The following is a 13,643-nucleotide window of genomic DNA, read 5'->3' as shown; positions in this document are numbered from 1 at the left end:
ACTGACTTCTGATTTCTCATAGAATATAAAACAGCATTTTTCTGAACTCGGCAATAAGAAGAAAAAGGATACGTGTTTGTCTCTTTGACTCACCGGGCCAATGAACAGTGCTGTTCTGACAGAGAAGTGGCTCAATTAGCCAAAACCAAAGCATTGAAGTATAGGAAAACCAATATTGATTAAATACCAAGATAGATTATCTGCAGATTTTGAGTGGCGATACAACAATTATGGAGAATAGCCAGGTAATAGCTATACTGGTGGGTTTTGGATCTCATAAGCTTATTCTGGGATGCCTTTCACTACTTTATCTCACTATTATATTGTTTATGAGGTTTCTATGTGTGTGTATGTGTGTAGATTGTTAACACTGTCTATCTCTCAAGCAAGATTAGACACAGTGCTTCATCCAACAAGGTATTTGTGGTACAGAGGGAAGTAAGGCCTGGAAGTTTTGCTTTTGGTCCAGCGCCAAACTGCTTTAGAGATGCTGGAGAGTTGCTGTTTGTGCATGAGTGCATGTCTCTGTGGTACAGAAAAGAATCTTGGTGTCTCCAGATGTATTGGATTATAATTCTCTCGTTCCCTTACCATTATTCGCTGCACTAAGTGGAACTGATTGAAATCTAAGTCCCAACTTCCAATTCAGCTCTATGGTTTGTCATAGAGAATCAAGAAGCTGCTTTTATTTTTCAAAAGTGAAATGTGTACACCTATTCTATGTTCAGATAGAATAGGCAATGAGATCTTGTCAGTCAAGTATAAGCTATGCATCAGTCATTCAGAAAGTTTACCACACTCTTCAACAATCACCCAGTGACTAAAGTTACACAGTTAGCTTTTCTATTAAGCTAAATTGCCATCAAATATAATTGATAAACATGCCAGAAAGACATGCAGGCAAAATCCTGTCTCTGCTCCTGGATGTATGTCAAGGACTCTTAGGGAGTATGTTGATGAAGTATGTCAGTCATCCAGGTGGAATTGTCTGTAGCTTGAGTCATGGCAACTGGATTTCTTCCTTTTTGGTAGAAACATTTCGCTGCTTGTCCGAGCATCTTCTTCAGTCTGGGCAAAGGTTGGTAAAGGGACCCCATATATGTCTTCCAGGGTGGCTGCATTGTCCCTACACCTGAATGGCTTGTTAGCGACAAGGAAGAATAAGTGACAAGAAAGAAATCCAGTTGCCATGACAACCTACAGACTCTCAGGGAATCATGTGTACCTGGGGATAACATATTACAGTACAAGCAGCGGAATTATCTTCTTAGAGACCTCCAGGAAGGAAGTTTTTCCTATGCTATGTCTCTGCTGCAGAAAGAGTACACATACTCATATTTGTGTCCTCTCCATTGCTCTGTGAGTGGGGACACAACTCAAAACCACTCCACCACACCACTGCTGTACATATGATTGGCATACCAAGTTGACTCTCTTTTGGGAATAGGCAGCCAATTGGTAGTGTGGCAATGCTCAGCAAATCCTTTAAAAATGTAGTAAAGAGATAAATGACAGGGAGAACAATGGATATAATCCCAATTCCCACCAACCCCATAATAAATAAGATTGCTCATTGTTCCCCCTTTCATCTCTAAACATTTTATCCAAAGTCATAATAGGGTCATTTACAAGTTGGGAATGAAACAGAAAGTGCAAACTTAGTTCTCTTTTTCAGTGTATGTTCACTGAGCACCTGAAAAGGAGCTAATGTGAGGTGAATGTAATGAGAAGAAAGTCCAAATTAAGCAACTGCAGACTGATTTATTTTCATTCCATATCAATTGTTCATACTGAGTAAAAATAGCACTAAGAGGACTGGTTGTTAAGTTTGTTGTATGACTGTGAATAAGCCAGCTGTCACAGGGCATTTCCACACAACAACTCTGCTGGTTTAAAGCCAGTTCTGAACCTTTAGGAACCCAAGACATTGATGTTTTTGAAAACTGAGTTGATTCTTTTCTGGCTCAGTGATGGTGTATTTGAAGCAATACTAAAAGAAGCCTTTTCTTTGGAATGCTGCAGCTTTGAGGAGCTTATGAGAAATCAATTTCTTCATTTATAGGAATTCTTATGTTACCAGGCCTCTGAGCCTTTAGGCTTCAGCTGCCTTAGCATGTTTTTCAAGGGAAAAAGTATCTTAAAAGTTTTAGAGCTCAGATTTTTTTGTACATGACCAGACAACTGTACACAACACACATTTATTTATCATAGTCATTTGTTGTATTTTATTTATTTAATTCATTTCCTCCCTTTGTTCTGGGAGTTCAAAGTATTTTTCTCTAATTTTATTCCCCTCAACAATTCTGTGAAGTAAGTTGTACTTGGAGAGACTGACTCTCCCAACAAACCCTGCTGGGTTCTGTAGCTGAAGGAGGATTTGAAACCAAATCTCCCTGGCCCAGGCAAACTGTCTTAACTGCTACAATACAATGACATGGATCAGTGGACTGCATGTGCAAGCAATTTGTTTTATTACCCTTTATTTCCCTTATTTCTGTTTCTCCAGGAGCTGCCCATCTTGGGACATGACAGTGATTCTTTTTGTTCTCAGTATTGTGCAATCAGTGGAAGATACTGTCTTCAAGCTTTTGAGGGATTGGGAAGTGGAAGTGGTAGTGAAATTACCAATGCCAGAATAAAACACTTGTGAAGATGTCCCCAGTATAATGGCATCCACAACCCATTTGGAATACCACTTTTTCCCCAGGGTTTTCATATTGTTAACATAAAACCTTTTGATGTATCATGTCTGAAAAGCCAACATCTTTTTTAACTGCAAACTTCATGACCTAAAAAAAGAGAAAGAATACTTATTAGCCATGTGCCAGTTATTGGATTGGCTAAATTTAATCCTGAATTCTGAGTATTTTACTCAGAAATTTAACATAGGCTAGTAAGGCTTTTACCCAGGGCCTTTTAAAAGACTTTTAACATGTTCCTGAGCAGAATGTTTGACTGCCTCAATTCCTTCCTTCCTTTTACTACATTCTCTTAATTTTTTCCAGTTTCTTATTTTATTTATTTCTCAATGGTCCAATAAATAATACTTGAATATTATTAAGATTGTATTTTTATTAGTAGGTTTTCTGCCTGATAAGTTTTTCTGAGTCCATTAAATCATTAATAGCAGAGCTGAAGATAAATAAATCTCGAAAGTAGGCAAAGATCACAGTACAGTACTGTTCTCAAATTCTGTGCATTGATTGACTGTCTTCAAATCTGTCTCATATCTTTTGTATCCCTTTGGCATTCCTATAATCTCTCTTGGTGAATTCTTCCAGCTAAATTTCTAGATTGCATCTGATTATTTTTGCCCTGCAAGGCCATGCCATTTGGCTGACCAAACATAGATTTTTAGAAAGGATCAAGGTAATCTACACAAGAGGACATTTCAGTTTTCTACTCAATCCCTTTAATTAATCTCAGTTCTTTGAGAAAATGTTAGTATAACTATTTGAGGAGAAGTTGTAAGGTGTTCTTAAACTTTGAAAAAGTTGTCCCTATATAGGGTGGAAAAACAAAGACACGAAATACCGTATCAAACCTAGACAACCTGGGAACACTGGATATTGATGCGCTGGTGCCTACCCATGATGAGCAAGGTTGCTGTATCCCAGAATGGAAACGGCAAGTGATGGTCAGAAAATTGCAGGCTGAACTAGTATCTGAAGAAGAGGTGGACAGGAAGGTACTGTACTGAGCTATTAGAACAAAAGTGCCTCTTTGTTTCTTTTCTAGCTCATATTTATTGTAGAACTTATTTATTTATTTATTTACAATTCCAGTTGAATATTTCATTTTGTGTCTCACCATGATGAAAAATTCTTCTTTTCCCCAAATTCAAGTAAGGTTCCTTAAGAACTACAGACTACAGAAATCATTAAATTTATAGTGGGTGGTTGGTGGTTGAGGTTACATCCTCTGCTTTTTTGGTAGAGGGTGTTGTCCCTTTATTTTAAGTTGTCTTAAAAAACTATATTGGTTTATATTTATGAGCACAGTATAGTTTTAATGTAGATTAGGAAAACATCTAGTAAAATAGCTTCATTTCTTGTTGAGGCAGCAGGATATCTTAAAATAATCTTCCAGTTGCATACTTATGGAGTCCATCAGTTGGGTTTGATGCCTCAGAATGTCAGTTGTAGTTGAATGTATCTAAGATGCTATAACTCAACTAATAATCTCCTTGAATATTCATTCACGGCAGGCAGAGAAGTGATGCCTTTGAATGAGCATGACCTGATATAGTTTCTTCTTGCTTTCTTTTTTGCCCTGTCCAGAACAAGGGAAGCTGTGTGCTAGATACTGATGTCTGGCAATACTCACAGGCTCACAATGCCATCCTTGGCCCTTATGGGGAACTACTAACAAATGATGATTTGCTGTACTTAGAGAACCAGGTTGAAAAGCTGCAGATGAAGAAGAAATACCAGGAGTTCAGGCATGAGCTGGGACGTCTAACAGAAGAGCTACAGAGTGTTCTTCCATCTCCCATTATCAGTATCACAGTCAACCCACAGTTTCTTCAACCTTTCTCCCAGGATGACACCCAAGAGCTCCCAGCCTGGTGCAGTCATGTGCCTGGAGTAGTAAAAAATATGTCCCTACTTCTCAACAATATCAATGGAAACAAGAAAGAGGAGACTAATAAGAAGTTACTTCCTAAGTCAGGCAAGGAAGGTTTTGTTTTAAGAGGCTCAACCAATAAGGAGATCCTAGAAAGTAGTGTTTCTGTACGGAATCTGAGAGACAATTTTGAAAAACAGAATCTTTTGAGTTACTACAAACCTTTTGAACCCCAAGGTTTGAAGGACATGCCTTTGCAACATGAGGCAAACAAGGAGTCAACACTTCAAACATTATTCAGCACCTGTAAGACCAAGAGGCAATTAAGTGGTAGAGAACAGAAGCTTGGAAATCTGGAAAATGCCCGTGATTCCAATATCAGTTGTAAGAAACTTTCCTCTAAAGTATGTAGGGGTTGTGTTTCAATAACACAATCTGCCATCCTCCGAAAAGAACGAATTGTGCTGCTTTTTCTAAGTCACTGGAAGAAATCTGCATATGCTCCTTCCTTGAAACTGCTGACTAGGAAGACTCTAGATTCTCAGCAGCCTGGAAAATCAGGTCTTGTAGAGGTTATAGCAGAATTCAGAAAACAGCAGGCTCCTCTGCAGAAGCCTTTGAAAGAAATGAAGAGATTTGTCCAGTTAGTTCATCAGAGGTATACTATCAAGAAGTTAATCAGTCATTGGAAGGATGTCATTTCTCTGCTGTCATCTCAGCAGGTCAGATGTCACAGTGATGAGCATACGATCTATTCTCCAGAACAATTCCTGCCCTATGTCAAGGGTAAGCCTACTGACTATAATAGCTTGAGTCTTGATCTATTTATGCTTGGCTACTTCCATATCCTGGAGCTGGATCTATCACCTGAAGAACGTAAAGCAAGACATCTCCTTTGCTTTGAAGTTTTCAATCACCTGAGTAGACATCAATGGGAAACAGTGCGTGCCTTTCACAAAGCAGTGATTGATGAAATTGCAGCAGGCAAAAGAAACTGGAAAGATAGTTTTGAAGATATTAAGGAACATTTTTTTGGTAATAATAAGGACAAGACTAAAAACACAGAATTCCAAAGTCTGTCAATGGAAACAAATCCAAAAACAATAACCAAAACAAGGATATCAGACAGTGTTCTTGAGCCTGAAGAGCAAGTCCCAGGGAAATATTTTGAACTAGGTAGCTGTAGCAGTGATGATATTTGCAGTTACATTGATAGGAGTTTTGCTTTCTGGAAAGAAAAAGAAGCAGAGATCTTTAGCTTTGAAGGATCAAAGCCTTTATATTAGTAGCCTCTGTTGTAAGTAAGATGGAGGTGAAGAGTACACAAAGAGACCTGCTGGCTGTATGATTCATTATTTCATGGATACTGTGGAATTAACAAACATAAACTCTTCTCTTTGTGAATTACTAAAAAAAGTCTGCAAGATTCATGTGATCTGAACAACAACAACAAAGTGACAAAGCAACTTCAGGGGACAAAGCCCCAGCTAGGTTTTTGTTGTAAAGAACCATCGAATAAAAGGGGTTGGAAGGGAAAGGAGGGGAATGTTTTACCTTTTTTGCCAATTCCATCCCCTTTTCTTGATAAAACTTCCTCTATCCATCAGATTTTATCTCCCCTGGACTTTGTAACCTTCATTTCACTTGCATACAAGGTAGGACCAATCTACTTCACAAACAGTGGCATTTCTGTCTGCACTACAGAAGTCACTGTTGTTGAGTGAAGCAACTACTCTGCCAAATAAAACCAGGCACTTCTTCACAAAAGAGTTTCAAAAGGGTGCTTCACATGGACATCTGACTAAGCAGAGCGCCTCGTCAAAGATCTGCACAGTCCTATTGCATTATGATATGGTGTCCTTTGTCTTTAAGTGTGGATTAACAAGATGCTTAAGGATTTAGACAGTCTCTCCATATTATTTTTGTTGACACATATTCTCAACCCTCATGTTTTCACATGGCATTGGATGTGCACTTTGTAGCTTATGAACTGTCATCTGTACTCTTGGTTATGTATTTTGAAGCAGACCGGGCTGGCAGCGCAGCAGAAGACTGGGCTGGCACTGCAATACTGCAACACTGCAGCGGCAGACCAGGCTGGTGGCACAGTGGCAGACTGGGTCAGCGACGTGGTGGTGGATCGGGCCAGCAGCAAACTGGGCCTACGGTGCAGTAGTGGACTTTGGGCTGCACTGGAGAAGAAGTGACCGGTTGTTGGCCTTGGGGTAGCAGACCGTGTGGGTGAGGAGTGGGGAGTTAAAAAAAAAAAAAAGTTACCCATCCCCTCCAACCACCCCTGAGGCGGATGGGAGCTGTGAGGGCCCTCCAGAGTGAATGAGAGACTCTCCCCCAGGGTGAGAGATGAGAGGGGGAGTCTGGGAGTGTGTTTGTGTGAAAGGGCACTCACCCCCTGAGTGAGAGACAGGGGTGGGTGAAGAATGAATGAGTGCCCGCTGTTGAGCAGTGAGAGAGTTCAAGGGGGGGCATAGTGAATGAAGGGGTGAGGGTTGGGCTCTGACGGCGCCGAGAGTGGAAGCTGGTGCGCTGGAGGGCCTACCATCACCCTGTGGGAGATTGACTGTGAGTAAGGATGTATGAATGGAAGGAGGGAGCCCTACTTAGAGCCAGAGACTCCCAAGGTCCAGGAGTGGGGGCTAATGGATCAGGAGTCACTGGGGGCAACATGGCGGGGCTCATTATTGAGGTGGTGATGGGTAGGGGATGTTATGGCGGGAGCCGGAGGGTGGGCCGTCTTCGGGGAAGACGCCCCCGGTGTTTGTTACCAGTGGCGTGTTCCGGCCCTCTGCGCTCAGACCCAAGCCCTGGTCAGCAGATCCATAGGGGCCCTGGTTTCCAGCTGCTGCTTCTTAATGCCAGGTCAGTTAATAACAAGGCCCCCCTCATATGTGACTTGATCACTGAGGAGGGGGCAGACCTGGCATGTATTACCGAGACCTGGCTGGGGGCGGAAGGGGGGGTGCCCCTTTTGGAAATGTGCCCAGCTGGGTTTACGATATGGCACCAGCCGAGATCCCAGGGCAGGGGAGGAGGGGTGGCTGTTGTCATCCGAGAGTCTCTTGTGGCCTTCAGGGGCCCTGCTCCACAAGTGGCTGGTTGTGAGACCCTGTTCTTCAAGTTGGGTTCCCGAGAACAGTTGGGAGTGTTGCTGCTGTACCAACCTCCCTGCTGCATGGCAACCTCCCTGCCTGAGCTGCTTGAGGCCGTCTTGGGGATGGCGGTGGAGTTCCCCAGGCTTATGGTTCTGGGGGACTTCAATCTGCTATCCCTGGGGCGAGCCTCAGAGGCAGCTCGGTAGTTCATGGCTACCATGGTAGCCATGGGCCTGTCCTAGACAATTCGGGACCCGACTCAAGACAGTGGTCACACCCCAGACTTGGTTTTCTTGTCAGAGCAGTGGCGATGTGATCTGAGGGGAGAGATAGATCTGTCCCCATTGTCATGGTCAGACCATACCCTGGTGGCCCTGAGATTCTCTTATGCCACCCCCCTCCGCAGGGAGGTAGGACCCATTTGATTGGTCCGCCCCCAGCGACTGATGGACCCGGTAGGGTTTCAGAGGGAGCTGGGGGTTATACCCGGTGATCTGCTGCACGGTCCAGCGGAGGCCCTAGCTGCAGCCTGGAATAGGGAGGTGGCCGGGGCCTTGGACAGGATTGCGCCTGTGTGGCCTCTCTTGTCTCATCGAACCCGGCATTCCCCGTGGTTTACGGAGGAGCTGAGGGTGCTGAAGAGGGTTAAGAGATGCCTAGAGTGCCACTAGAGGAAGACAAAGACTGAATTTGACCGAACACAGGTAAAAGCAGCCATTAAGGCCTACCGTGTGGCGATAAAAGTGGCAAAACGTCAATATTTCTCCGCTCTTATTGCGTCTGCAGAATGCCACCTGACGGCCCTGTTTAAGATCACTCGATCCCTTTTGGGGAAGGTGGGTTCAGCGACCCACCTACAGGGCCGTGCAGAGGAATTTGCTGAGCATCTGCAGGACAAAATCACTCGGATCCGCTCCAAGTTGGACTCCAGGCGTGAGGCATGGTCTGGAGAGATACCAGGGGAACAGGCTTACCCAGTTATCTGGGAGCAGTTTGATCCTGTTGGACCTGAGGAAGTGGACAGGATCCTACGGACAGTAAATGCCACCACATGCCATCTAGACCTGTGTCCCTCCTGGCTAGTAAAAGCAGGCCGGGAGGTCACATGTGGTTGGGTCCATGCGATGGTTAATACATCCTTGGGAGAGGGGGTGTTTCTGGTGGCCTTTAAAGAGGCGTTGGTACACCCCGTCCTCAAGAAGCCATCACTGGACCCTACTGTTCTGGACAATTTTCATCCAGTCTCTCACCTCCCCTTTTTGGGGAAGGTGGTTGAGAAAGTGGTAGCTTTGCAGCTCCAGAGGGTCCTGGAGGAAACAGATTATCTAGACCCCTTTCAGTCAGGTTTCAGGCCTGTTTATGGGACAGAAATGGCATTGGTCACACTTATGGATGATCTCTGGCCGGAGCGGGATGGAGGCAGTGCATCCATCCTCGCTCTCCTTGATCTCTCAGCAGCTTTCGATACCATCGATCATGGTATCCTTTTGGGGCGGCTCAGGGAGTTGGGGGTGGGCGGCGTAGTCTTACGCTGGTTCACCTCCTTCCTCCAGGGCCAATCCCAGTCGGTGTTGATAGGGGAGGAGAGATCAGCCCTGCGGCCCCTTCTTTGTGGGGTGCCACAGGGATCAGTACTCTCCCCTCTCCTTTTTAACATCTACATGAAACCGCTGGGTGAGATCATCCATCACCATGGGATGAGGTATCATCAGTATGCTGATGATACTCAATTGTATATCTCCATCCCAGGTGAAATAAGTGATGCCGTGACCACCCTCTCTAAGTGTCTGGGGGCTGTGGGGGCCTGGATGGGGAACAACAGGCTTCAACTGAACCCTGGTAAGACCAAGTGGCTGTGGGTTAATGGTTCTTCTGTATCCGGGACATTAACCTCTCTGGTTCTGGATGGGGTTGCACTGCCCCAGACAGACCCGGTGCGTAACTTGGGGTTCCTCCTGGACTCATGGCTCCTGCTCAAAGAGCAGCCAGGAGTGGCCAGGAGAGCCTTTGTGCAGCTACATGCTGTGCACCAGTTACGCCCCTTCCTGGACCAGGAGGCCCTTTGAACAATCACTCAGGCCCTTGTTATCTCTCAGATAGACTATTGCAATGCACTCTACATGGAGCTACCCTTGAAAAGTATCCGGAAGCTTCAGCTGGTCCAGAATGCAGCTGCGCGAGCTGTTTTTGGTGCCCCCAGAAGGGCACATGTAACACCACTGCTGTGCAAGCTGCATCGGGTACCAGTTTGCTTCTGGGTCCAATTCAAGGTGTTGGTTATTACCTTTAAAGCCGTACATGGCATGGGACCAGGTTACCTGAGGGACCGCCTCTTCCCCATTACATCAACCCATCCCACCCGATCATGCAGAGGGGGCATGCTACGGACCCCATCTGTAAAAGAATTTCATCTGGCGGGGTCCAGGAAGCGTGTAGGTAAGGAAATATCTGAAAGGATGACCCATGGGTCATGGGTTGTCTAGTTATCAGATAAAATCCAGTATTTTGTTGGAGATCTTTTACTCTGAAATGTAAAACAAAAGTGTCTCTTACCAGGATATTTCAAAAGGAGTATCATGGTTGCATTGGATTTTCCCACTGGGATTGCTTTCAGCATCACAAAGAACACTCAAAATACAGTGTCAGTTCTTCCTTATATCAACCAACAGTACTGCTTTCTGGACCAGTTTTATCCATATCTGCTGGATCTCAGTGAGCTTTCTAGCAAATGAAAATAAAATTTTACATTGAAAAAATTCTGAATTGTCTATTGCTTTCTTTTGCCAACTTCTGTAAAGTTGTGGTTTGCAGTATGAATGTCCTCTTTATTGTTGTAGCCCAGATGGTTTATAAACTATATGATTTATATTTGGAGTATGCAATCTGCTTTGAGATCCCTTGGCCCTTGAATGGCAAGAGCGTTACCTATTCCAAGAAATGGGTGGGCCAGGACAAAAATTAACAAAAAATGAAATAGATATCATGATTACTCCCCACGTCTTTAATAACTGCATGCTTCAATCACAATGAAAATTAAAATTTGCTAGCAACTTTTGAAAGGGTTGAGTCAAGGATGGGGAGAGGCACAGGCAGGGTTGAGAACTTAGTGTCCCCCTGATTTAAATAAGCCAACATCTTTTCTTAATCAAAACACATTTTCAGAGGCTTGTAATTCATGTTATCCTTGATATAGCAAAAAGAGAAAAAATCATCAAAGTGAGTTGTTCAGGGCAGGCCACAATGAACTACCCACTGAACTTGGATTTTTTTTTAAAAAAAAATGCCTATTACAGATGTTTGCCTACATTCATCAACGTATCAATGACAGTATATATTTTATGAAGCATTGCTTCATTAGTCATCACATCACATGGTAAGATACATACTGAAGAGGCTAAAACACAATCTGATTCCATAGGGACTGCCTTACCCAAAATGAATAATGAATCTGCCCATCCTAGTAGGACTGTTAGAGATAAACTGCTTAGGGTGTTAACTCCCTGCCCTTCAAATCACAACAAAGTGAAGGTGTGTAGGCCAGCAGGCTAATGTTGCTGACTGTATGAAACACTTAGCCCCTTGGCTGCTGGCTTTTGGGAAGCTTCTTAAAGCCTTCCTTTTCAAATGGGCCTTCGATGCTCCACACAGCTAGTGGGGAAGGAGGATGGCTATCTGTTTAGTTAGATTTTACTTAGATTTATATTTGCATGGTTAATATTTTTTAAAATTGCTTGCTGAGATTCAGATAAACCACCCAGAGTCATGAGATTGCGGCAGTACAGGAATTATGTAATAAACAAACAAATGAATATGCATGCTGGGTATGACTAAATAGAACTGAATTCAAGCATGTGAAAGCTGAATTCCTTTTGCCTGCCCAGAACCACACTGAGAACTTTATTTATAGAAGTGGAACTCATCTGTGTACTCTTAAGTGTCACTGAGAGGATCATGACATGACTTGAAGAACTGTAATAATATCCTATTTTTTGCTGTAGGTGAGAATATTACTCTTTCAACCTCTTGGTGACTCTCTGGTTTATTCCTGGGGAAAGAAAGAAATGTTACACAGGGATCCCAAAGGCAAGTTCTGAGCTAAGTTGTTCATTGAACTAATCTTAGCAAACAAAAGTAGGTGACTGAGACAAATTTACAAGAAATAAAAGGTGTGATTAAATTATCTTTACTGAATGAATGGAATAAGGGAGATTTGTGTTTGTAAAATTTGTAAAATAAAGGAACAGAGATTCTGCTGAATCCATTTTTGGTATCCCAAGGCTCCTAAGCCCCCACCCCCCTCCCCTCCCATTTTTCCTATAGGACTTTACTCTTTGGATCATTCATTCATTGTACCAAACATACCTATACTGTAGCTTACTATGTCCAATCCATACATGCTTCCTCAATGCTACAAAACTATAACGAGAAACTATTATTTGAAAGTAGCCAGCGAAATTTAGTTTGCATTAACTTTTAAGGGGTTATATTAGATTCAGCCCTAGTTCCAAATCCTGAGCTGAACTGGGATGCTTCAGAATAAAACTGCAGCTGTACAAAGCAAAGCGTGTTTAGGATCCCTAAGAAATTATTAAAATTGAAGGAGAAGCCTTTATAAGTGGTTTGATATTTTGAACTGCTACTTATAATAAATGAGAACATAGTAAAAGAACAGCACTTAATACCAATGCACAGTTTTCTTCCAAAAGGCCATAACACATAATTGCAAGATTTTTGGAACGATCTGTACATGCAGATACTTGTCAGTTGTTTTACATTTTTTCTAAACTTCCACAGATCAAAATACTTCTTTAAGAAATGGTCTTCTCAACAAATAATATTTAATTATTTTCCAAAATAGATAAAGGCATATTCTTTGCTAATTGTAGGTTTCTTATCACAGGACTCTATCACAGTGTCACGTTTTTCATTAATATTGCTCAGTAGGATGAATGAATGAATCTTATTTTTAACACCCATCTCTCAAATTTGTAAAGGAGATCTTTATGAAAAAAAAAATCAAAACATAAACTGTGCCCTTCTGAAATTTGGCAGGACTTCTTCTTGCAGAAGTTGTGGCAACCCTCTCAAAAACAATAAACTTTGCACTGCTATTGTAGTAGGTACTTATAGAAAGGTTGGCATAATGACAGACACTGAAACAGAGAGATAAGCATTTTCAGTATACCGTAATTAAGCGACACTAAAACCCTGCAGATAGTTTATAAACTACAGTATTTGCATGCACCTATGCGACTTCCGTATGTGATTCTCCATCCTCCGTGCATGTACTTGATTGGCCAGAGGCATCTTCCCCCTCCTACTTTTTTTCTGAAAAAATTTTCCATTTAGCTCCACAACAGCCTTATGAGGGGGCAGAATGGTCCTATGGCAATGCTGCATCAGGAGCATTATAGGGAGTCAAATTGTACATTAGGCTCAGCCTTTTTAATTGTTGTTTTCTTTCAGATGACCTACCCCGCAAGATTCTCCCAGGAGAGGAGAGTTCCCTGAAAACAGCATTTGGTCCAGGCCCTCCTCAAAGCTGGAACTACCCTGTATTTGGTGAACAGCCAATGCAGAAATCAAATCTAATCACTTGACTTTGATCAGTGAACAGTGAACAGATCAATCACATCTAGAACTCAATGGTTGTATTCACACAACACATGAAGTGCAAACCAGCCAGCCACAATTTAACTTAGCATGCAGTGTTAACCCAGCCAAGGTGATTACTGAAAATCCAGAAAACTGGGATGAGTTAACCCTAGTTAAAGTACTTATGGGCAACTATGTTGAATGAACACAGATTGTGTGTGTGTGTGTGTGTGTAAGTTTGTGTGTATATCCATACACACAGAGTCTGTGTTTATTCAACACACTTGCCCATAAATATCATCAAGTTTTGATGGAGTGCTAAAAGCTTATACTGTATATAAATCCTAATCAAAACCTTATTGAAATAACGAA

General features: G+C 42.6%; 1 protein-coding gene across 1 annotated transcript; it reads left to right on the top strand.

Annotated features, from left to right (window-relative positions):
* Positions 1 to 2,525: 2,525 nt before the first annotated feature.
* On the top strand, positions 2,526 to 5,852 carry ESPNL (espin like). The gene is given in 4 exon segments (XM_063307791.1): positions 2,526 to 2,612; positions 3,082 to 3,171; positions 3,509 to 3,688; positions 4,281 to 5,852. Coding segments are annotated over 4 exon segments (1,929 nt in total).
* Positions 5,853 to 13,643: the final 7,791 nt, after the last annotated feature.

The sequence above is a fragment of the Candoia aspera genome, chromosome 6 (assembly GCF_035149785.1).
Source record: "Candoia aspera isolate rCanAsp1 chromosome 6, rCanAsp1.hap2, whole genome shotgun sequence".
Taxonomy (NCBI): Eukaryota; Metazoa; Chordata; class Lepidosauria; order Squamata; family Boidae; genus Candoia; species Candoia aspera.
Note: the sequence above shows the minus strand (reverse complement) of the source record. Positions and strands in the feature narration are given on the sequence as shown.